General features: G+C 42.0%; 2 protein-coding genes across 6 annotated transcripts in view; one reads left to right on the top strand and one right to left on the bottom strand.

Moving 5' to 3' along the window:
* Positions 1-6,286, top strand: part of pik3ip1 (phosphoinositide-3-kinase interacting protein 1) — an 8,159-nt gene extending 1,873 nt beyond the window's left edge. The window contains exons 4-7 of one of the 2 annotated variants that reach the window (XM_052068849.1): positions 1,279-1,467; positions 1,547-1,625; positions 5,068-5,276; positions 5,345-6,286. In XM_052068849.1, the coding sequence (XP_051924809.1) occupies positions 1,279-1,467; positions 1,547-1,625; positions 5,068-5,276; positions 5,345-5,355 (488 nt within the window). In that variant the 3' untranslated portion in view covers positions 5,356-6,286. Of the gene's footprint in view, positions 1-1,278; positions 1,468-1,546; positions 1,626-5,067 lie in introns of both variants that reach the window. The other variant, XM_052068850.1, reaches the window with a different exon arrangement.
* On the bottom strand, positions 6,281-25,812 carry limk2 (LIM domain kinase 2). 4 transcript variants are annotated; one of them, XR_007962847.1, is made up of 17 exons: positions 25,594-25,812; positions 25,352-25,448; positions 16,911-17,046; positions 14,393-14,502; positions 13,589-13,774; positions 13,252-13,426; positions 11,886-12,097; positions 11,602-11,788; positions 11,421-11,507; positions 11,049-11,180; positions 10,096-10,152; positions 9,752-9,817; positions 9,502-9,676; positions 9,364-9,419; positions 9,115-9,272; positions 7,753-8,038; positions 6,281-7,488 (listed from the first exon to the last, which is right to left on the bottom strand). XR_007962847.1 is itself a non-coding variant. In XM_052068846.1 (16 exons), exons 1-16 carry the CDS (start codon positions 25,607-25,609, stop codon positions 7,822-7,824), a joined length of 2,067 nt encoding a protein of 688 aa, XP_051924806.1. In that variant the 5' UTR covers positions 25,610-25,812; the 3' UTR covers positions 6,281-7,821. The 4 variants fall into 4 exon arrangements, 2 of the variants coding, with proteins under 2 accessions (XP_051924806.1, XP_051924807.1); XR_007962846.1 differs by having other exon boundaries at positions 6,281-7,485; XM_052068846.1 differs by having other exon boundaries at positions 6,281-8,038.

Raw genomic sequence — 25,812 nt, 5'->3', positions numbered from 1 at the left:
AACTGGAAATCATGGAAAATTCCCTAAAAACAAAACATCAACAACATAAAAAAGCTTGCTTGATTTGCAAACGTGCTTCAAAGTGAGTTATGTTCTGGAGAAGCAAGATGACATTTTTCTGCAGCTCCCCAAACATTTTTGTTTGTCAGCCCAGAGAAATTGGCAGTGTGGTTTAAAACTTTGATGGATCACTGGTTCTCGTTCCAAATAATCCAAGTGCAAGTAAAATAAGATTTCCCTCCGCCCTCCTCAATAGTAGGTCACTTCGTTAAATCTCTGTTGAGTCTAATTTACCCTTTGTTTCCTTCCTGTCTTAGATCAACAATCATGGCGACCACAGTTTTGTGTTAAAAAAGTCCACTTGCTCGACTCTTTTTTTCTTTTTTTTTCTTTTTTTGCCACGCCTCACATTGTCCCTCATTGGTAGACGGTGGCTTTCTCACCTTGGAGACAGAACCGTATAGGCTGCTCCACTGCTCCACTTGTAAAAGTCACCTTTGTAAACAGCTGACTTGTGCTTGCAAAGGAAATGGGCGATGTGGGAAAATATTGAAGCGCAGATGTGCAGGCCAAACCTCCTGTTGCTTATGAGCATGCAGAGCAGTTTTATGACCGCTGCTTCCTTTCAAAAGATAATTTCCCATATGTTTTGCCGTTGTAGCACTCAACAAGAGCAGGATCGCAACACTCTTTCAGCCCTGGCATCGCTGGTCTCATTATTAGAACAACAGTAACCAGAAAAATATGCACATTATGATATGGCGTAACTCTGGAGTCTAATTTCACACAAAGTGCCTCATTTTTCTCTACACATTATACAACAATATCAAGATGTAAACTTAAACAGTGAAGCCCAGTTTATCACAGAAGACATGTTCCAGACATATGCATAATAAGTGACCATCTTTTTTCAGGTGAAGAATGATCTGCGATACATTGGAGATGACAAAACTATATTTATAAAAATACGAATGATACTATACATCCTTAATACTTTTCACGTGATGATATTGAGGCAAAAAACATGTAGTGTTATGTTGGAGTAATCAAATTCTGTAAAGGCAGTCCTTGGTTCCACGGTACTTGCTTGATAATGAATTTGACAAAGCATATTCAATAAAACCCATTAAGCTGTCTCCATAAATTAACTAGATGTACCTTTCCTAACAATCTCACAAAAGCAATCCCGACTGACTGCTTTGGCTGATGTGATGATACGTTGGCAAAGCTCCAAGCTTTAAAAGTCATTAACGTTGATGCTCCTTCGTTGTGTTCCAGAGCTCACGTCCACCAACGCACCAGAGTCGGAGTCGGATGGCCCAACAGGGGCCAATCTCGACCCAAATACTGATCTCCCGTCAAAGACGCACTCATCTTTGGGAGAAGCCGCCGGCGTGCAGCCAGTGATGGGAATCAGCCAGCGGGTGCACACCGGACCCAAAAAGAAAAAGGATCTGGGGACGCTTGGTATGTATTTCGCCCCCTGAAAATATGCACGATTACTTTTATAGACTCTAACTTGCCGATTGCTTGATGCGCTTTTTAGGCTACGCCCTCGGCATCATCATGATGGTGGTTATCATCGTTCTTGGGGCGGGCATCACTTTTGGCTACTTCTACAAAAGGTCGGTGCATGAACAAGCGCATCAAAAAAAACAAATGAAATAAGAACGGAGAGGTGGCAAAAGTACTTGCGTTCTGTACTTAAGTAGAAGTACAGATACTTAAACCAAAAAAAAAGTGTAATTGACCGAGGAGGAAACACCAAAACTGCTGAACTTCAGTTCCAGGGTGTTGCTGTTGCGCTTTATATCAAGACTCCTTTGTTGAGCGACAGAGAGCTGTAGTGAGCATGCTGTCCCTTTTGGGTGTGCGCTCTGGAATGAGATGCATCTCTGGTTTCAGTAGAGCCGTAGCGACCATGACAACGGTTAGTGACTGGTAACAGGTCATCTTATTGGGCACTCAGTATTTCGTACTTGCTCCATTGCCTGCCAGCAGAAACAGAAAATATTTGGCCGGAAAAAAAAACTTCAGTCGGAGTTCAGCTTGATGAAAATACTGCGTTTATACAGCAGAACTCTGACTTTTCATGAATCTTTTTTAGCGAGTGTTTTGCACCCGGGCTAGCCAACTTTAGCAGTGCCGCAGGTGCTATCATGGACGTCGGACTCTCCAACCCATCGGCATCTCATTAGTCAATTGGCCGCGTTCCATCGCTCAGATTTACTTTGTAAATGTTAACATCCAAGTGAGATCTCTTCATAGTCGTTCTTTTGAACCTCCCTATTTGGGTGAATGTTGTGAATTGATTTGCAGAGCTTCAATTTATTTATTTTTTCGGCGCCAATTTGGTAACATTGAAGCAATCTGTTTAAATGTACAACATATAAGGTACAATTTTAGAAACTAACACTTCTCCAAAGCTGTGTGTGTGTGTGTGTGTGTGTGTGTTGTGATAACTTGACTTGTACTGTAACAGATGAAAGAGCCCTGGAAAGGTTCCCCAAAAAAGAGTGGATGCCCTGTAAATGTTATTTAGCTGGTTTATAAAATGAAACCACTGTTCAGATGTTGGAGGTGTCACAAGAGTAAAAAAAAATGTTGGCATCAATGGATTTTTCTTTTCACAAAAAGCAAGATTGCTTCGACTTTTGGGAGAAATGGCTGCATGTTATCAAATCTACAGAAAAAAGTATTTTGTCGACCCCCCACCCCCACCCCGGTGAAAGAAGAGTGTTTAGTGTTTCATGTGTGCGTGTGTGCACATGTGAGAGTGCATTTCATCGCTAGAGGCAACAGTTCAAGTTACAGAAGTAAAACGGCTTTTTTCTTTTCTTTTCTTTTTTTTCAGCTTTCAGCTTCGCATTGGTCAGCGTCCATTACATTGCACACTCGCTTTAATGGTGGTGTGTGTTGCGGGCCATCATGTGTTCTTGCACATTCCACTCTAATTGTCTGTGTTGTTGCACATTTGCACGCCATACCTGAAAGAACATGCTGCGGGGGGATGGCAGGAAATGAAATGTCTTTTTTTTAAGGCTTTTTCATTTCAGCTTCTTAGGAAAGATGGTGTGGAGGAGACATTTACTGCAGTGAAGTCTAGAGCACAACGTATTGCTTGTCGGATAAGCTGTGTATTTCTTTTCTAAGAGGGTGATTAATTAGGAGAAGAATGTTACATCTTGGGTTTTATGTGCAAGAACAGCATGACCCTTGTCTTTCTGATGACACAGTGCAAATAACTCAACAACCAAGCAGGGTTGCATGCGTCTCACAGTCAAAAGTCCTGTGCAGTCTTTTTTCGCGGGTTTTTTCCTGGTACAGCGGCTTCCATTTTCAATGCATGTATGTTAAGTTCATCGAAGATTGAGTAGTCAACAGTTGTAAATGATTGTTTGGTTCTGCTCTGCGATTGGCTAGCGACCAGTCCAGGGTGTACCCATCCTCTTACTCAAAAACCAGCTGGTAGAAAATGAATGGCCAGAAGAGAAACAAGTTGAGTATAACGGTACCTGTCTCGTTTGGCTATTGATCAGTACAAACATGGCTCAGTCTCAAAATAGACGACTCATGCCAGCCTGTCCTGTTCACCATCTGCCACTGTTTCCGCTCAAAACACATCACAGCAGTTTATCTGAGGCTCACAAAAAGACACATCTCAGTGTTGCCTTGGGCCGTACAGTATTTAAATGAAACCCTTTAAAAATATCACTAATTATATTTATTTTATTTATTCATTTATTTTCACTAATGTACAGACCAACTTTGCCCTGAGCAAGGCGGGATTTCTGGTGAGAGTTTGCTATTATAAACAGCATAATAACTGTATGTGCATCCCCTTCGGCTCTCTCTCTCTTTTCTCATACAGAGTTGTGCGGATAGCTTGGAAGCAAATTCCTCAGCTCAGACGTTTCCAACTTGTCTCTAAATCATTCCTTTTGCGACTCGTCTTTTGCAGGATTCAGCGCGATTGATTCTGCAGTTGCATTCCATCGGACTTTGTCGTCATATGGCAAAGAATGTAATATGGCTCCGCCCATGATTTGTCCGTCTTTGCAGGAATTGAAGTTGCTCCTCTTAAAGATAGTCATAAAAATCGTTCGAAAAATTGTGAACTTGGCAACACGGACTGCAGTTATTGTACACTAGCTCCATTTTGTACACTAACATCTTGAAAAACTAGCTCAACTGGAGTGCAATTTGAACTACGTGTTTTGAAGCTGTGAAAAAGAACTACTGTACAGCGGGGCTTTGAGATATGATCATACTTCTAACTCAAAACACTCAAATGTCAGAATAATCTTTCCCTATTGAAATGAATCGAAATGCCATCAATCCTTTCGAGCCTCCTACCCCAAAAAATTCCAACAATTAAAAAAACGTTTTTAATTGGAACAGTAGCACTGAATAGCACTGTACGTAATAAAAAATACATAAAACCACAACCATACCGTCATGACAAATGTAAAAAAAAAAAGATGTTTTTTTGTTTTTGCTTCAATTCTGTGGAAATGGTGCTGCCCCTTCTGGTGTGTGAACTTTGTCCACTAGGGGGCAGTGTAATAGAGACATACTGATACACAGCACATGGAGGTGAATCTCAGCTCTGTTGTAAGCTGCTGCAATATTAGGTCTTCTTTGAAGAGGATAAATAATATATGCAGTATTTTTATATTGTCTGTGTTCCTTCACGGATTGTGTTCAAAGTGTTATAACACCGCAACACAGGTGCTACTTGTTAGCCTATTTTTGGCCTTTCCCTTATTAGCACTAACCGGATCTATTGAAGTAATGTGGTTGTTTTAAATACACAATGTGTAATTCTCTGTTTTATGTTTAGTTTGACAGTCACGTTCAACTCAGAGTAGCAATATAACTTGTTCACTTTCTGCCATACCGCTGCTTGTTGTGAAGTTAATTGTGCTCAGTGCCACCAAATAGCACTCATATGTCCATGCACCACTGTATTTGAAACAAAAACAAATGTCCTGAAAACTTGAATCGTTATACTTGCTGTTTGAAGAAAACGGATCACGTCAATATGCACTGTGTGTGCTTGTCCAGGGGCCGAGACCTGAAGAAGCAGCACGAGCAGCGAGTGTACGAGCGCGAGATGCAGAGGATCACCCTCCCCCTGTCAGCCTTCTCCAACCCCACGTGCGAGCTGGTCGACGAGAACACCATTGTGGTGACGGCCGAGCACGAGATTACCCCGGTCCAGGGGGAGCTGGAGGGCGAGGATCTCCTCATGGGCCAGCAAGCGGGGACTCCCGGTGCATGAATCAAGATTTATGAATAATCTAGTGGACCAAAATGACCCTCATGACCGTTTGGTGTCCAGAAGCAGTTTGATCTGAAGACTGGTGCCATGTCCCGTTTCCTTTTATTTTTGCCTACGTGAGACAAATAAGGACATAAGGAGAGGGAGCCGTTTGAAGTGTATTTTGATATATTTGAAAGCCAAAAAAAAAGATTGTTGCCTGCCCTCTTAATTAGGAGTACCAGAGACTTTGTCAGTGTTATAGCTGTGTGAGATGAGGCCGTTGACGGGAAGCATGGGCATCATTTGTAACCTTTTGTACATACTATGCAGAGAAAGTGCACTCTCTGCTGATGAATAGCAATGTGCTTTGACACGCTGGCTGTGCCGAGGGACAACCCTACATATAATGTATATCGATTTGTACAGACATTGGGCATGCATGTAAAAATAAGCATCCCCCTCAAAAGGTAGGATGAGTGGAGCAAAAAAAAAAAAAAGCCCACAGAAAAAAGGCTTTTCCACCCAGAAATGCCTTAGCACTCTACCTGGCGAATGCACTTTGAGAGAGAAAGATGTGCTTTAGTTCCACAGGTTAAGGAGTGGCAGGAAATATGTTTCTCTCAGGAAGCATGTGTGGCATTTGAGTTGGTCCTCTGGATGGCATAACACTACCCGCAGCGCACGCGCGGGCACCGGCGGAACACAAAGTCCCACCCTTGTAGGCTCACGGCTGCTGCAGGGGCCTGCTGACATTGTACTCACATGCTGTTTGTGACATCAACACCGTCTACTCAACGTGCACTCCCAGATGCGTGTTTGCATCATAAATACAATTCATCAACACGCCCTGTCTGCAGCATCACTGGAGTCTTTGATTACTGCTGTTCAATTGTTTTGTGTCCTGACTTATTGTCTTCACCAAACGGACATACAAAATGCAGTTGCATTGACATTACGTGCTTGTATTTGTAAGAGTGTGTGCTTTTCAGTGAGACTGAAATAAAAAAACAAAGGTGCAAACTGGTATGTTTAATTTCATTCATGGAAATCCATACAGATTGAACGATTACTCAACATGGAAACCTTGAACTCCCCCTGCTGGTCATTCTATCCTAACTACACATTTGAGCCGCCCGCGAAGTCATCGCTTTTGGAGTAATCTTTTCTTTAAATTGGTAAAACGATATGTGAAAATTTAGTACAAACACACATTTATCAACAAATATACAGTCGTCAGAAGAATCTAGAACCACTGCAGATATTTAGTGAAACATTTCCTCATTGGTAAAGATAAATAAATACACAACTTTAGGAATGGAAACGAGTCAGCGGTCATCCCAAGTATCGCATTTAAAACTATCAATAACGACCAACATCACTGAACTAATAGGAATGGCTGATTTTTTGTGTACTCCAACATGTATAAAGCTCGAGACACAAAGAACATCACAGTATTTGCGAATTAAATATAAAAATAGTCACACGGGTGCTAGTGTCCACATAACTTATCCAAGTCTCAAAATGTGTGTGAACACATTGTCATCGTGAGTGTTTGGGGCACTTGTAAGAAAGTATTTATTTTGCTTATTAAAAACCACGGACTACAATGAGCTAAAATTCAATCGTCTAACTAGCGAATAGCTAAAATAATCTGTTGCGTGAGTGTTTATTTAGGAACCCCTCTTGATTCTTAAATATCAGTGTTAAAAATTTGTTGTCAGTACCTTGAGGCGACTAGAACAGTAACAAGAAGGCAAATCAACATCCACAGTGAATTGAAATGTCTAAAATCTAAAAGTTTCATTTATAAAAAAAAAAAGAGACCTCACATTGAGCAATATGTACAATATCTACATTCAAATGGATGTGAAAAATTACAAAGCAATCCAGTTCTTCTGTAGAAAAACAGGTTTTTGAGATTAGTGTGTTTCAACAAGCCCTTTTTGAAAAGCAAAAGCAGCAGGTGTATGGAGAACATGACCCGGGTGAGAATTTGGCAACAACACAAAACATGAACGCAACTTGTGAGAAATTGCTACAAAAAAAGTTAAAAAGTGCAAATATCTAGCAACAACCTTGCATGTGACGCGAATGAGTAGTGAAATCAAAACAGTCCCCCTGGTCGAGGAATTCAACTGTTGCTGCCGCACCCTTTGGTCCTGTTGCCGTTTGTTTCCTCAAGAAATGGAAAGATAGCAGCAGTGGAACGAGGGCGCCCTCTGATGGGAAAATATTGCATTTCACACAATGGCAGAAAAAACAAGTATGGTTTCAACCTGACGCGAGAACCAAGGCGGAATTTCCGTTTGGAAACAGACCAAAGGAACATGTATTTAGCATTTCTGCACCGTACACATTACAATGAGACCCGTGTGCATTAAAAAGTAAAAGGTAATAGCTGTTGAAAGGCAGCCTCCACTTGCACACCGAAACGAGAGCAGCCCAGCACACTTTCTGGGTCCTCACGTGGCTGCGGCACAGCTTACCTCTCGCTGTTTCGTGTAATTGGTGCAGCAGGTCAGAGGGGTTACATGGCTCGAAAAAGAGGGCGGGTACTAAGTGCCATTGTCTGATGTCCCAGAGCAGTCTGGGGAGGCCACTTTGGGGGATTGCGGCTCATCTGGGCTTGGCGCCGGGGAAGAACCATCTTTGGGCCAGTGGAGTCGACTCAGACTTTGATGGAGTTCATCTAATTCGGATGGGAGAGGGATGCCCAGCTCCTGGTTGAGGGACAGAGCTTTGAAGCAGTCCTCCAGCTTCTGGAACGGTGGACTACAAAGGGAAGCGCAAAGGGGTTAGAGGTGAAAAGTCAAACTCGATCATATGAACAGCATATGCCCGCTCTGCTCTTTTAAAGTTTCACATCGATCACATTCTCTGCTCTAGTCCACAACCACAGTCATGATAGTTAACAAAATCGAATGAAATAAATAAAAGTACTTGTGCAATTGGGGAAAAAAAATTCAGTCAAGAATTTAAATAAACATCAATGGGTAACAACTAGTCCTTAAAAATATAACTACAGATACCTGAAACTATACTTTATAAAAGTGAAACTAACTGGTGTATAATTTTAGTAAAAACATCATTTGTTTTGATCTTTATCAATGAATTTCATCCATAATTTTAAATGTTTTCATTTTTGAATTACTATTTGACGATACAGAAGAAAGAAGTTTCAAACACAAGAGGAAATTGCAACTTACTTTACTTTTATGACACAACACAGTGACATTTTTAATATACCCAATTTTCCGCACTATGAGCCGTTTCAGAGTATAAGATGTGCCCTCAACGAATGACCTATTTTAAGAGTTTTCATCTTTCGGGCGCGCCACATTCTAAGGCGCATAGAATAGTTGCTGTGGTTCCATTATGCATCCACTAGATGGGGCTACTTTAAAGGAATACAATACAATTAAAACACAGCTTTGTTTATACAGAGCTTTCACAACCACTCAAGTTGGAACAAATTACTTCCCAGAACATTTAAAATACTACGTCCATGAAATCAGAATATATTGATCCATATATAAGGCACATTGGATTATAAGGCGCTTTTGAGAAAATGGAATTGATGAATTGGTGTATTGCTCTTGCTCTCTCACTCTTCTCTGTATTTTTTTTGTGTTTAGAGACGTCTAGTCTTTAGAGAGTGTAAAAAAAGTCTTGTAAATGCTATAAAAAACATACCTATTAAATAATTAAATTGGAGATTTCAGTCTTGCGGGTTACACTTATTGCGAAGGTGGTCGTAACATAACCCCCAGTGGTAGAGGAGGACTATTGTATACAGGTATACTCTTTTCTTTTTTGCAGAGCATTTCAAATCACCAAAAGGGTCTCACCGGTTGTCTGGTGTGAGATCGCAACAAGCCACAGCCAGCGGAAAGAACGCTGGCGGACAGTCTTCAGGGAGGAACTTTTCCACAAACTTTCCCACGTTCAGACCGAAGTCCAGAGTTCTGGGGAGACATTCTGGATCTGCGTAGACCTTTCCGATGATCTGGATCATAGGATATCGGAGTGAGGGTCCATAATTGACAAGTATCACAGCTTTAGGATTCTTCGCTTAAACCTCAAAGTTCAATTCTTACCTCACATAGAACAATTCCATAGGAGAAAATGTCCACCTTTTCATCATAGCGTTTACCTGAAAACCAATCAAACACGAGACTGAGCAAAATCGCTTGCACTTTCCAGACAACAGGTCAGTAATTTGTTGCACAACGCACCATTTAGCATCTCTGGGGCCATCCAGTAGGGGTTTCCAACCACGGTATACCTTTTCTTCCGGTCAGAACGTCGGAACACCCTCTTCTTGGTGGAGTTTTTATCAGGTGATGGCTTCACTTTCTCTTCTACGATGAGTCGCGACAGTCCGAAGTCGGCAACGACCACGGTGTTGTCCTATTGACAGATTCATTTGGAGTCAAATGCTGTGAATTTGTCACTGGAGGGTGCTTACGACACTTTGCCACTTACCAGTTTAACCAGGCAGTTGTGAGAGTTGAGGTCTCGGTGTATGATGCTCATAGAGTGAAGATAGGACTGAGACCAAGACATTTTTGGAGGGGGGAGCAGAGAAAAAAAGCAATTAAATAACTTAAAATGTGCATATCAAGGATGTTTCTATTAAACATACAAAATGGACATGTTGAAGTAAGTTTACAATGTGTTTGAAGAATCAGTGGTTTTTAAAGGCAACAGAACTAATGGCAATGAAATTATTGCAGTGTGCTTTAAGCGCATGGTACATTAGCATTACAATTAAGGCCTGCAAATGGTTCACTCATATCATCAGTCTGTGTAATCAGCCTACTACTCACCATGCCAGACGCAATGCTTTTTGCAAAGCTCACTCTTTGCTCCCATGGAAACGGATCCTGGTAGGACAAAAAGCAAGATCAATCAAAATACAATTACAAGGGTCGAAGATTTAAAGATAGGCATGAACATCATTAAACTGACATTTGGACCAGAACACTAAACTCTTAAAAAAATAATTAAAAAATACTGTTTTCCTCATCCAGGCCAGCCCTCTAGGGCCCATTCAAGCTTCTGACAGTTTACTTCAGGTCAGCACCCCCAACTGTTTCACTTCCTTGTTTCTGCTCTTCTACATGTTCTGAAGTGAATCCGAGCTTAAAACGAGTGCTGAACTACTTGCGTTGGGGTGACTTTTTCCCCTTCAATATCGAGATTGCTATACACTTTTTTTTTTTTAAAGAACCACTTCCAAACTTTTTTTTTTAAACAAATACAAGCAATGTATTGCAATAAACAATCTCAAATTTATTCTGCATAAATGCCCTGGGGTCTGATAGGCGTAAGCTCAAATGGAGACAAGTGAACTATTAATTAAAAGAGAGTTTATGTATTGACTTCAATTAGAGTAGTTAACTCGCTAAAGACTTTGGCTTGACAGCTTTTAAGCATTCACCACAACGACATTCTACCAAACAAGTGTGGCGGGAATCCATCAATGACAAATCAGACCGTAACAATAATGCAAACAAATCGGTGGCTTTATCACTTCAACTTTTCATGTGGACTGCACTTCTCAAGCACACCCTATCTCAACACTATATAGAGAAATAAATATACCGGTACACATTTTATATGTATAAAAAAAGGTCCGCCAACCGACCAAAGTGAATCAGAGGTTCTTGCGTTTCTTCCCCCCGCCAAATTGCAGCCGTTGCAATTGGAACATTGACTTCTATTGCGTTGAGATCTTGATTTGAATTTGCTTAAGTCTTCAACCCTACTTCAAACCCACAGTGTCTCTGATGAAGTCCTTCAGGGTGCCTCCTTCGATGAACTCCGTAATCAAATTGAGTCTCTTGTCCTTGTACAGTACACCGATGAACTTCAGGACATGAGGATGCTCCAGGCTCCGCATGACTTTGACCTAAAGGTGATGATGGATCATGCGTAGTCAGTCAGCTAATGCTAAAATGTGCCCGACGAGAAAATAAACATGAAATCCCCGAACAAACACGACTGTGGATAAAGTTCTGCACACGGCAACGAAAACAAAGAGATCATTGTTGAAACATGTGGCGCTCTTTTCCGCAGAAGAATAAATTACAGGTCGGCACAGTGCACCGCTTTGAACGTGAGGAAGCGCAGGCCTACTGCAACTCATTACCTCCTTGAGGAAAGTTTTCTGGGTCTCCTCGTCACAGCGAAGCAGCTCTTTCATCACCATCACCTCTCCTGTGGCTTTATGAGTCACCTGCCCACCCAACAAAAGAAAAAGAGCACTTGAAACTTCATGATAGGTGCGGGGGTCGTTCATTCAGAGAGAGAGAGAGAGAGAGAGGCGGGACCTTGATAGCCTGTCCAAAGAAGCCTTTTCCCAAAACCTCGCCGTGGATGAGGTCACATGGCCTGAAGATGCGATGAGAGCAGCTACTGGACGACCTCAAAGATTCAGAGCGACCAATGTCTCGGGTGATGAAAAGGTACTCGTTGGGGGAATTGGGTCCAGGGGACTTGCATATGCTGTTACTGCGCCTGAAAACGGACAAAGTGGTCCAATTCCATAAGATCTACGCTACAGCAAAAAGCTGCACACGTGTGGCAGTTTTTTTTTTTCCTGGCCAAGACGAACCTCAAAGATCTCCTCTTCAGTGTGCTGTCGTCCAACTCAGTTCTCTCCAGGACCGCGTTTGATGGCGAGGACAGGCGCATGCGGGAGGTCGCCGGCACTCCCAGCGCGTTCCTGGACGTTTCCAGTCGGAGCCGGTCCAAACGTTGCCTCACCGGGTCATATTCGATAAGCAGCTGTAATGTTTGACTGGTGCGATGAATGAGGTCATCCACCTATATCAATCAAAAGGCTGTTCAACATTTTTAACTTTCTCGCTACCGGACAATGTCAGTGTGTTGGGTTCTCACAATCAGAGAGGTTTTTAATTTAACCGATGCCAGAGTAGAACCAGCAAGTTGAACGAAATATGAGAGCCACCGTATCGTCAGCCTCTTTAAAATAATGACCAAAGTCAAATTTTGGTCATTTTTTAAAAATCCTTAAAGATTTCTTCATGATGCTAAAATCGGCTGCAACCCGAGTTAAAAAGATCACTCAGTTCTAGGCCTGAAATGAAATTATTAACATATGGAATATAATCAGAATTTGGCTTATTTTTTTCATGTTCTGAGAAAGAAAAAAAGAAAAGAAAAACGACAATTACCGGTACTTATTTTAAGAAGGTGACAATATGAAAGAGTGCACATTTGCAGCAATGCAAATTACAGACTCAATAATAAACAAATGGGGATCCTTGGTTTACAATGCTCTGGAGTAAAGTAATAATTAAAGTACTTACGGTATATATTTGTATGAAAAACACTTCTAGGCCAAAAACATAAAACAGGGCTCAGCGATTATTCCAATTCAAATCGACAATGCAATGCAATTTTCAAATCACAAAGTCAGCAATTTGGGGAAGAAAAAAATGCCGTCATATTGGTTGGCAAGTATGTATGAATTATTATTTAGTAATTCTGTCTTAATGGTTGTTTATTGATGTACAGGCACTTCCAACTTGAATGTATTATTATCATTATCATCATTATTATTACGTGAAGGCAGAATTTGTCAGAAATGTTCTTGTATTGGTTGTGATGGTGTGCATGTCCTGCAGATGTCTGTCAAGTGTCGAAAGAGAGCGCAGCGGAAGGAGATGTCTGCACAGGCAGCGAGAGAAATGTTTTGATGTGACAATAATGATGTGAGAGTGAGGCTGTGAAAACTCAATGACTCCCAAGTACTGCATTCATTTGTCATAGAATCCTCTCCCTGCTGAAGAATGCATTAATGATGGTGGAATGAATGGAATGGCAAAATTCCCAGCTGCTGTTGATGCACGAAAACAACAAAGGGACATTCTGTGGCGGTGAGGTGAAACTCATACGCAATTAGAATTTACAGACCATGCCTCTGACTGAACATTTTCGGGAAGTGCAAAAATCACCTCTTCCTCCAGCAGTGTCCCCACCGGAACACCATTAATCTCAAGGATCCTGTCTCCAACGTGGATGGCATTCCGCACCTCGGGACTAATGAGCATCCCTCTGACCCTGCTCGTAAAACAACACCACATACAGGGACACGTGTTCATCGCGCTGAAAATGAGCATCCCTCTGACCCTGCTGGAAACATTGCGTATGTTGATAGTAGTGTAAGGCTGAGACATTATGAAGAGCACAGATGCAAATTAAAAGAACAAATAAACGCTGATCAGAAAGTCAGTGGAAAAACTCCCCCCAGCAGGAAGCACACAACATGCACCCAACCGGAGGGTCACTCACTCTGTGACTTGGACACTCGCCACGCCACTGACGTCACGCAGCACCGATACGGACAGGCCTCTCTTGCCGTTGGCCGCGGAGGGCATTGAGATGAGCGTCACCGTGTGGGGGAGGGAGTCCAGGACGGAGTCATGCGAGCGCTTTTCCAACATGGGGGTGAGGATCAGCTGCTTGTAGCACTTCCCGCTGCAGACAAAAGCAGAGGGGGCGAGATGACGCGTGCTGACAAGCTGCCGTTTGAAGTTGCAGCGCTCGGGAGCGGCGCGGAAGGAGTCATGGAAAATGACTACGTAATAATGACGGCTAAGTGGCCTTTGAATAGAATCAATTGTTCACAAAACATTACGAGATTACGAAATACTGTATTGTGGCACAATCAAAATGACGGCTTACGGCTTGCCGTCTCTGTGACCCAAACTTGGATAAGTGGACGATGGATGGATGGAATCAAAATTCTATTATGCTTTTGGTGAAGGAGAATCTTCAGTAACACGAGAATCATTTGATATATTAATTTACCAAAATCTTTATCATTGCAGCCAAATTAGTTTGATTACTTCAACAAAGGCAATTCACTGAAACATCCCCAATGAAAAGACACAGCAAAGCAAGCATGCCAAATCACAATTTTTGAGAATTTGACAACTATTACATGATATTTTGAATTAAAAAGAGTTGAAAGTTCAGTGCAGTCTGGAATAAGGGAAGCATTTTTAGAAGAGCCCCCCCACACCCTCCCCCTAATGTAATAGATGTAAACTATTCGAAACAACTCTCCGTATGACGCGGTGGACATCGGCTTACCAGAAGAGTTTAGAGCGCTCCACTAAGGCATATGTATCCCGGTCCTCAATTACCACCTTGCAGCTGAGACATACAAAGCACTCGGGATGATACTTGTGTTCTCCAGCCACCTGGAAACACAAACGGTGTTGTTGAATTTCTTGCTGCATTGCATTTGTATTTTCTTTTCCTCCCTCCCAATCGAAGAAGTGTTCTCAGGATGAACTTCCAGCCGGCAGTGCTGACACAGGCACAACACCTGCTTCGGTTTCAGCCAGTCTAGAATCTGCTATGATGTCACCGTCACGTTGGCAACTGAGATGCTCCGTCTCGTTTTCAAGCTCCCGAAAGCGATCGCTCGCGTGCGCGATCTTGTGCACGTTGTTATCTTTCTGGAATCGAGGCTGTGCCCTTTGGTGTTCATTGCTCTCGGGCGAGATGAACAAACGCATCTGTCTTCACTTCAAAAGTACGATCATCGCATACTTCAGCGGTTGGAAGTACGGCTTTCTTGTCAAAATAGGAAATATGGTTGCTAGACGGTCATGTCAGGAGTCACTCAGTGAAAAGTTTGCAGCTGCTTTTGAACACAACAAAACAAAGCAGCATGGGGAAGAAATTGCGTTTACAGTGAGGGAAAAAAAACAGACTCTATAGAGCCGAAGCTCAAGGCAATCTGTCCATAAAGACTAACAAGTTACTGCATGAAGCAGGTATTTCTTTTTTTTTTCCTCCATATGACCAGGATTTAATTTTTCTTTTTCCTTTTTTTGTCACTTAACAAGCAACAGATGCAGAAAGTAGCTTTTCATTTCATCTTCAGTTTTTCTAACCTTAAGGAGCAGCAGGCAGCAACTACTGGAGTTTTGCGCTTTAGGCTACAGTAGCGGGTTCATATTTTTTAATGTAGAAGACACAACACTGCAAGTTAAGGATGTGAAAGTGCTAGTGGGAGATAAACATGTCAGTGAATTTTAGAAAAGAAAAACCATAAAATGGCATGACTCCTTCTTGTGACTGGCTACAAATCACATTTAAGAAAATTATTTTTGTTTGGAGCATGTCAAAAATGTTGACCTGAGCAGTACTGTGTCACCTTTCATCTCGCTTACACCTCCTTGCGATTATGCAGATCACTGCGGATTGAACCTGCCTTTCAGACACGCTATTGAAAGACACAAAATCGCAATTTGTCTTGGGTGCGATTAATCACACTGCAAGTGTGACATTAACCCATTTGCATATTTTATACTCCTCCCCAGACTGTGCAAAATAAACCGCACAGCAATTTTGGCACAAGCAATGCTGGATGTACGCGCATCATAGATCAGCTTCCATTCCACCTGTTTGTATGAGCAATCAAGTTTGCGCCTGCCCTACAGGATTTTTTTTTAACCGCAGCCATTTATTTTCCCGCTACGTATACGTAAAACACCTTTTTAAAAACTACTGATGTAAGTACAGCTGTGAGTCAGTGCTGAGAGGATGATGTCTGCGTGATGAATGTGACATGACATTAAGTGTGACATTATGTTTTTCAATAATTCAGTGCATGCCATTTTTCTCCAATGGAATTACTTGCATATGCTAAAAATAGAGCATTGTATTACCTACAGTTGAGTAAACATGCATGGCCAATATAAATTCAGCAATAGTACACTACACAAACTTTCCAAACACGGTAGTTAACAACAAACAAAAAAAGCTCACAACTGCTTTTTTTTGTTGTTGACTCTACCGTGCTGCTTCACTACAGGAGACTGAACATGAGGTGGGCCCCCAAACCACGTTCTGTGTTCTGGAGTAGGGCAACCGTGGAGAACTTTGGTGCAGAATGAGGCCTCAAGGGGGAAACTTAGTTGGCCAATGGGTTTGGATGGCTGCCATGTTCAGCTGCAAGCCTATGTAAAAGTATCACTGCTCTGTAAACGTAATCACCGCGAAAAGCGTACACTCTCCCGCCTTGTAATGTGTGTTCGCATTCATCCAAAGTAGAAGGGAGAAAGTGGAACATAGAGCGCTTTGACATGCTCTGTGGGCATTCTGGTATTATCCAATTAGGGGGGGGGGGGGGGGGGGATTTGTTGGCTCGTGGGTTGATGGTGGCCAAGCAGGGGCACTAGATTGGTCTTACAGTTTGATTTGGACACTGAACACAAAATAACTAACGTCGCGGAGGAGGGGAAAAAGACTACAGCTCATACAAACAAGGCAATTGAAGTTAGTCCCTTATTACGCAACTCGGTTTCTAAAGTACTTTAAGTGCTGCTGTGACAAAATGTTGTACACACAAGATGAAAATAATACAATCAGTCGAATGTATGTCAGCGTCATGATACTGATGTGCAAAATAAGTGGACATCATAGCGGCACGTCGGCGTAGGGCACAATAAATAAGTACTGCGAGTAGGAAGAGTAATGACGTGGCGAGAAGATGATGACAGCTTGTCGAAAAGCTTGCATGCATTGGATAAAATATGAGCTGCACAATAAATCAGGTGGATGTCAGAATACAGTCTGGAGATTGTGGCAGATTTACCATTGCAGGTCCGGTCATGAGCAGAGAGCATCCGTGACACAGCTCTCCAAACCTCTCCCAGTAGTGTTTGCGACAGTACAACTTCCCATCCTTCTCATAGTACCAGTTAGTCAGGTGGTCGCAGCACACAGAGCACCTGGGAGGACAAAAACAGGTCTGGTCAGCCTTTTGCTTTTGTCTGAAATGTATTTGAAAAGCCTCTTGAAACCAAGTTGTTTTTTTTTTATGAAACAAGGGAAGTGCGATGGCCGATGGAGCTGCCGCAACCTGCCGCCTTCAAACTTTGCTGCTCGAGAGAGTGACGCGCCAATGTTTTTGTAGAGAGTAAGTTATTAAGTGGTAGTTGTTAAGGAGGTCTGCAGTTGTTGACATGAGAGCGATTTCGCTGGAACCGAGGGTTTGTTTATAGAGCGCCTCCTTATCTGGGCCACCACATTAGCCTTTTGGTCAAAGGTGCAAATCTTTTGTAATTCAAGCCTTGGTCAAAGTGTTCCAGTATCGCAACCCCCGGCTTCAAATAAAGAAACGAAGGCCGCATTAACTGGCAGATGTTGCGAAATCTAAGCAAATTCAGGTGTGGAAGTTGAAAATTCCAGTTAATAATTGGACCCATTTGTGACCTGGAGCGACGTCGGCTGAAGTAAGAGGACATTTATAATCGCAACTTCGAGGCCAAATGTGTGAAATGCAGAATGGGGCAGACTGAGAAACAGCTGCAGACTGTGAACATTTTGTTCAACAAGATTTACTGGTTAAGCAGAACTGGGCAGCAACTTTGGATGCCGGAGAACAATTGACTATAGAGCGCTGTGATTAGTTTACCAAAAGGCTGCCTACGTTGTTTCAACATTGCACATCTTCAAAAAGTTCTTGAAACTCTAAAGATTTTCAATTAGAATAATTGCTCAACTTGACCTAAACTTTTTTTTCAACTGATTTTGAAACGGATCTGTGATTTGCTAATCCGAGTCCTGTGAAACCATTCCAAGTATGCAGTGTGACATGATAAATCAGAGGGAGACCGCTGACGGTGTACTCAAAGCTTCCCATCCTGGCCTGGTGCCTCTTGCTCAGGACAAAGTAAATGATTCATGTTGACTGACATTGGCACAGACTGATTTGAGTGTTTTTTGGGCATAACTTTAAGGGGAAAATGTTACTTTTTAATGACTTGCCTACAGATAGTTGGGTCTTCGGACTACCTGTCAAGCTTGACATTAAAGTTATTTATGTCTTTCGTCATCCGCCATTCTCTGATAGTGTCTGAGCGAGTTATTCTATGTTTGCCACCCCACTGTGATACAACTGTGAAATCATGAACGTAATAACAACCCCAAAACAAAGCTTCTCCACCCTAAGACAAAAGCAATGGTTAAACAACAAATATTTTGAGCGTAAAGGGGTGAGAGGCTACCGTGTCAAGGCCAGGAAAGTACCGTAATCAAAGCTGCACTGAAGGCCTTCTTGAACACACGGCAATTGTCAAGTATGACTGCTTCTGCATTGTTGAGACAAATGTGGAGAGGTGACGCTCGATGATGATTTAGCAGGCCAAGAAAAATGTCGATTTTCTACAGCAATTATTTCAACAATAGAAAATTTAATGCTTCATAGCACAAGTAACATTTTGATCAATTAGTCAAGCCACCTATCCAAACATTTCAAGATGAGCATGATTTATTACATGTACGTGGATCAGAACAAAAAAAAAACAGCATAGAAAGCAAGGAATACTTTTTTATGCTAGAAATAAAACTGATTAATCTGCTATTGTCACTTTGAGCACCTCCTAGGTGGAGAAAATTCTAGAACCCCCCCCCCATGACCATTCATTAAATGTGTATTACATAACACAACATTATGAAACTGCACCGAAAGGTCCTTGAAGCCGTACTGATAACAGGGAGGTGCTCAGAACAAACTCAGGTGGGTTTCCGACGAACAATGCAACAGTCCAGCCGGCAAAAACACTGCAAAGTAAACATTCCTGATTTCCTTGAGCCGCATTCCTGCTGAGTGTATTCTTTTGTTTGAAGGACGGCGTGGTAGGTAGCGTGACCTTTAGTTGTGACATTGAGGACTTTGGGAGGAAGTGTTTCACCTTTCATGGGATCCTTATCTTAGCGTGTGGGATTGTTGCAAACGTTCTCCAAAACGATTTTTCTCCTGTGCTTGATGAGTGATTAAACTGTGTTTCCATTCATACGACAGGAAACGCCTGTGTGTAATTCAGTTCAGTCTAGTGGACATAGGAATAGTGCAAGTGACCTTTGATTGCAATATATGACAAAAAATATGTGACATGAAAAAGGTCGTTCAACTATAACTTAAGAGTTGAACAACCTTTTTAATGTCTGCCTCTGGCTTATAGTGTAAAGCCAGAGGCAGACAGAAGGGTTTCAGTTGTCAATAATTGAAATTAATATGACTAAGTTCAGATGCACGGAATAGAAAAATGGGGGCAAAATGTAATGTACAACTTTGCTGTTGTCAGTCAAAGTGTTGTTGATTCACCGGTTTGTGGTTTGAGGATTAGAACATGAGCTATGGGAAGTTATATCAACAATCTCTCTTGTGGTAATAAACTCCCAACATAGTCAAACAAGCAAATTTAGTCAAATGCCCATTTCGAATAATTAGGTCAGTTGGGAATTCATTCTTTTTTATTCCCTCGAGGATTAGTGTGAAGGGAGGTGGGGGGGTTATTTTTTTTTAATTTGACTTGACTGCCAGTGTTTGGCCCAGGGCTTTGGGCTGCAGTGGTCGCTGTAGAGTGCCTCATTGTCACCCATGAATGTGCGCATGTCATTCGGAGAATGCAAAAAAAAAAAAAAAAGCAAGGTAAAATACATTTTTAGAAAACTGACCGACATGAAAGCCAGCGTAGTGTGGCCGCTATGTAGGACAACATTGCAGCAGCCACACCATGAGCCGGTGGGATATATTTCAACCACTGGAGGCATTAAGTAGATATATTTTCGCGGCTTCAAAATGTAGCACACTCTTCTCTGGGGTGTCAAATGTAGAAGACCTTTTTATTTTCACTTCACAGGGACTTTAAGAGATTCTTTTTTTCTTCCCGGTATGCAGTCCAAACAAGAAAGAGTCACATTTTGACCACAACACGAAATTTCAATTTTAAGAGGCCCTAACATTAAAAATGGACTTGAAAATAGCTTATACACAAAGAGTACAAGCATAGCAAGTAAGGAAATGTGTGTTTGGTAGATTATTTCTTGGTTTGGACAATGTTTCTTGGCACCACATCTTATACTGGGCAGTTGGGAATCTAATTATTTCCACTCAATGGTCCCAAATTTGTAAGAAAAAAAAAATTGTACCAAATTTGTGGGATGAGCAGCAGAGGTCAGATTGTGAGTTGCCCGCATGACAATGTAGCAAAATCTCCGCCAATGCCAAACTACCATGAACTCGTGTTTGGTGTATTGCATGATGAATGTTTGAGAATAAAAAGACATTTTGCCTTTTTTTTTTTGGCAACGTGTTTGTCACGAGTCAGCCAATGTGGTTGTGTTGGCCACTCTGGCACGAACAGCATGCGCAAACTCATTGCAAGTTTTCAATGGGGTTGAGGTCAGGACGTCTGTGACAAACTCCGCTCTGTGGCGGCAAGCGTTGTGGACAGACTTGGGTCCCAGACTGCGAAAATATGGATGCCGATTTGCTTGGAGATTTGGCAAATTATTCCTCGGTGTAAAAAGAACAGACTCAGCTCTGCTGCTCATCTCACAAATGCACGGCCATTTAAAAGGGGAATAAATGGGCTTTCCAGTGATCGATGATTTATCGCCGAGCTCAGTTACAACCAAGAAATAATCTACCAAACAAAAATGTCCTTACTTTTTGTCCTCCGTTGAGTCACGTCTCGGGAGTGTGGTTCCACAATTTATATTCACAAGGCTCTACTCCTAAAATGAAGTTGGAAAGATGCTAGCTTTGAAAGGACTTTGTGTAAACTCAAACACTATGGTCAGGCGTTAGCTGTTCCTGCTTGAGGATCCAGACCAAGCTCTGTCTGCTACTTGAAGGCTGGAGTCAGGTTGACCTGCACTTCAGGGCTAATTCCCTGTTTTCCCTCCACTGCAGGAATGAGTGGACACAAACTCTGGCTGCGGCTTTCGCTGTAGATCCACATTCTTGATTGTTTACGTGCACACATATGGGTACACTTAGGATGTGCCGGCGGTAAAAATCAGCTCGCGGCGGCTCTGAGCAAACGTGATTTATTTGTAGTGCGTGTCTGCAGCTTGCCCCCTTTAAAGGCTGCTGAGCACGCACAGCACAAAACTTTGAAAGAGAATTCAAACCTGAAACGTAATTACTGTACTCCATTTTGTTTGTGTGTTCAATGAATGTAAATAGTCATAATGGATATGCGTCACTTGGAATATACATCTAAATCAGGGGTGTCAAACTCAATTTTGCCACAGGCCACCGGCGTAGCTTTGGTTTCCCCCAGAGGGCCGTTATGACTATGAAACCGAATAAATGTACTTTCATCACTTGATCATTAGCGTATTTTCCGGACTATAAGTCGCAGGGGTTTTTTTTCATAGTTTGGCTGGGGGTGCGATTTATACTCTGGAGCGATTTATGGGTGAAATTATGAACACATATATAAATCAGCATGTATTGTATTGTACATTACTGCAGTATAATCATTTCACATGTTATTTTCACATTAAACCGCAAGAGGCCGCTCTAGACCTGTATTGATAAAACCACGATGAGTCTGACGTAAGAGACGTATAAGAGGAAGCGTTGCATCTTCTACCTCCGGAGTTGGCAGAGTTGCTTTAAAGTGACAGAGAGGATAAAGATCCCATTGGATTTAGTGATTTGGAGTGACATTAATGGTTTGGTGAACTTGTTATCAATATAGTAGTAAGTTATCTGAATAACTCCTAATATGTTACTTGAACATACCAGGCACATTCTGGGTTCGTCGTTTATGCGTCATGTAACGTTAGCATATCGTACACTTATTCAGCGTGTTCTTTGCTATTTTAGTTGAATTTAAATTGCCTTTCAAGATACATGTTCTTGGTGTTGGATTTTATCAAATAAATTTCCCCCCAAAATGTGACTTATACTCCAGTGCGACATATATGTTTTTTTCTTCTTTATTATGCATTTTATGGTTGTTGCGAGCTATAACCCGGAGCGATTTATAATCTGGAAAATACAGTCATTATTATATATAAAATCCAAACAATTGATGGATAATATAGTTTGAAATCAGAAGCACAGGAAAATACAAAATCAACTTTGTTCTAGTCAATTAAAAAGTGATTTAGTAACAGGAAATGCTTACAGCACCACTACATTAGAGTGAAAACAATGTGCAATTTTGGCACCAATTTTAACAGAGCCACATGAAACAGACGAGACACATGATTTGCTTTGACAGGTTAATTAAATTTCATGTGATGGGCCGGATCTGGCCATGTGTGCTGTAAATAAAATGGACGAGTACAAGGAAAGACACAAGCAAAGGAAGATGATCTCAGAAATGCCCAAATCTGAACCATGAAGGTTCATCCTGACTGAGTGTTCATTCTGGGCCAGACTTTTTATTTCTTTTAAAGGAATTTGAATGCTCTAAGAATCCGACACTTATGTTGCCATGCCAGTGTTGCTTTGAGCAAACGAATCCTGCCAAGTAGGATTGTGTAGTGAAGGTCTGGTGTCAATTACAGTAGCTCAACTTCCCACAGCTGAAGTCACATCACTCATATTTAGATCGCAATCTCCTTGAGACTTTATCAACACTGTTCAAGCGCCTTCAGCTGGTACAGAATGCCGCTGCTCGCCTCTTGACTGGTACTCGTAAGAGGGAGCACATAACTCCTACTTTGGCATCCCTTCACTGGCTCCCCATTCATTTTAGAATTATTTTTAAGATCCTCCTCTTTGTTTTCAAATCTCTGAATAATCTCGCGCCACCTTACCTCTCTGAGCTCATACGCCCCTACACCCCTGCCCGGCGCCTCAGGTCTGTGGACCAGTCTTTGCTAGACGTACCAAGAACTAAACTGAGGCTCAGAGGGGATCGAGCCTTTTCTGTTGCTGGTCCATCTCTCTGGAATGACCTCCCACTGAACATTCGGCAAGCCTCCTCGCTGCCCATCTTTAAAGCCCTCCTCAAAACTCACTTGTATTCTTTGGCGTTTGACTCAGCATGACTTAGATTTGCTATTGGTTTTACTGCTTGGTGCTTTCTACCGCCTTATTACTTATTACTTATTACTGATTCGTCTTACTGCTTATTGTATATGTTAAATCGCTCCATGTACAGCACTTTGTATGCAGCGATGGCTGTTTGAAAGTGCTCTATAAATACTGTTGACTTGACTTCACAACTTCTCCAGACTAATGGTGCTCCGATGGATCCGCCTCCAATCGTGATCGGCCAATTTCAGAACAAAAGAATGCGATCGGCATATTTAAATCAATGGCTTTCATTGCCGAATATATATATATCAGCTGCGGCTCGTACTTTGCAGTCTGCAGTCAACTAGAGATCAATCTGTGTGCAGTATGGCATCCCCTCCCCCCTTTCCTCAACACTGCACATAGCGCAGACCAAACCAGTAAATAACCATATTTGAAAACCGGAAATTACACACAAACAAACCAACAAACGTGCATCTACGAAAACAAAAGCTTGTTTGGCAGAAGCAAAAACCACGACAAAAAGTATTCCACCCATTCCAAATGAGGCACAAAAGAACAGGCAAAGCTTCCTTTGCAGCAAACAAACAAAAGGTTTCATGAGCTGAATTTTGAGACAGCAGACTCCCATCTCTGAATTGCTGGTGAGGAATGCAGACATAGCGCGGGAGGGTGCTACTTCATATAGGCCTCAACACTGCCAGGTTGACTGGAACAAAAGTGACATCAGCGCATAAGAATGTTATACAAGGTGGAGGTGGTCCGTTGGCAGCGTCATCAGGCAAAGGATGTTTGGCTTGCTTTGCTCTGGTAATCTGATTACTCTGTAGTTTACAAATTTAGAATAAAGTGTGTCATTCGAATGATGCCATTCTTACACTTCAATGCAACGCTGCACATTTAGCTACGTGACACTACAGCCGCCACACACACGTGCATCTAATATCTCATATTATAATTTATAAACATAATATAATGTTTTATGTTATGTGTTGTGTTTATTATTTTACTTTATGTTTACTGTTTTGTAAAGCGCTTTGTTACAGCTGCCGCTGTTGTGAAAGCGCTATATAAATCATCATGTATTGTATATTGTATTGTATCTCGCAATAGTGTATAAATAGAAACAGTGGAGAAGTTACAGACAACTTGACATCGTGATTTAGAAAGTAATGCAGCAGCAGGAGAAGCGTCTCAATGGTGAGTAATGCAACAGTGAGAGGAACATGGGCTCTGAAACAAGGACAGGGTTGTGTATGATCTTGAAGAGGCAAAGTTTGGCAGGACTAAAATCTGAGGTTGTTTCAGGACAGTGTGCAGTTATTTCCGTGTTTAGAGATATCATACACTTTGACGATTTGGAAAATCCAGATGTCTTCAAAAGCCAAAGAAAAACTATGTTTGTAGGAGATCTGTGTGTAGCCAGTGGACGCAACGGCACATAGCCAAACACGATTCAGTCAAATAGGAAACGCAAAATATTTTCTTGGTTGTTTCGTTTCACATTGTCTCGCACCTAAAGTGAGCCAGGATAGACTCAAGCTTACAGGCCACCCAAGTGAGACAGAAATGGACGGGTCAGAATACAACTCACATGTCCATGAGCAATTACAAAGTCCATAATAGTATTATGTACATGGTGTCAATTTTGGTAAAATGTTACTCTGAAGTGTTTGTACTTTAACTTGAGCTTAATTCTCACACTCCAATTTGGCAGGCAAGTGTCATCACTTTCTGATGATCAGAGGCAATCTTATGGCACAGTGAGAATCTACTTGCTGTTTGCAAACTGCTTATGTTGGCATGTACCGGATGAGCAAAGGCTAACTGGTATGTCTACATGGTGTATCTCCTCATGGAACAGTAACCTGTTAAACCCGCAACTCCCACTTCAACTCCACTTTGTCAATCATTAAGGTAAAATCAGCTGCTAAACAGTCTTGATTCAATTGCTTGCTGCACAAGTGCAGATGTCATCCACCACTACGTGTTAACAGCAAAGCCAGTTCATACTGTCACTCCATAACCGAAACCAGCCGTGTTTAGTCTGTGATACAGAAGCTTCTGCGATTATCCTGAAGGCCGTTTGTGACGAACCCAAAACAGTGACATGTTGACCAAGAGCAGCGCCACTGTCAATGCAAAACAAAGCGTTCATTTCATGCCAACCCACTTTGGGATCCATCCCCGCACCGCTCAGTTGTGCCTTGTGAGACATGTATGGGGTTTTGATCTGAGAGACTTACTGGAAGCAGGCGTAGTGCCAAATGTCCTGAAAGACCTTCATGCGGAACGGCTCGTGGACTCTTGTTCCACAGCCCGCACAGTAACACTCTTCTGTACCTGCAACAAGCAAAACAACAGTGCTGCGACCTAACACTTGAATCGACCAAGTTAAACAATCCTGTGAGTAAAACATTACAGCTTCGTGCTAAACTAGCAACAATATATCACCCCTCGGCATCTTGAAGCTGAACTAATTCCTCACCTTCTGTGTCTCCCATCTGCTCAATTAGGCGAGCGTCGTTTTAACCTTTTACACACGTTGCATACTGCGAAAAACGGCGTCCGTGTGGAATTGTACTCCGCGACTCGTCGCTCCCGGTGAAAAATAACACCGAAATGCAGGATGAGTGACGTCGTACTGGCTACGAATTCCTGTGCCTGAAAGCGGAAGTGCTGAACAGCAGCACCTGAAAACAGGAGA

Source organism: Hippocampus zosterae, chromosome 6 (assembly GCF_025434085.1).
Source record: "Hippocampus zosterae strain Florida chromosome 6, ASM2543408v3, whole genome shotgun sequence".
Taxonomy (NCBI): Eukaryota; Metazoa; Chordata; class Actinopteri; order Syngnathiformes; family Syngnathidae; genus Hippocampus; species Hippocampus zosterae.
Note: the sequence above shows the minus strand (reverse complement) of the source record. Positions and strands in the feature narration are given on the sequence as shown.

Excerpts from the sequence above, each read along its gene's own strand:
- limk2 (XM_052068846.1), bottom strand. Across the intron at positions 14,503-16,910 it reads TCATGACCGGACCTGCAATG|GTGGCTGGAGAACACAAGTA; the intron begins GTAAATCTGCCA and ends TTGTGTTTCCAG. Across the intron at positions 11,181-11,420 it reads AGAAAACTTTCCTCAAGGAG|GTCAAAGTCATGCGGAGCCT; the intron begins GTAATGAGTTGC and ends CATCACCTTTAG.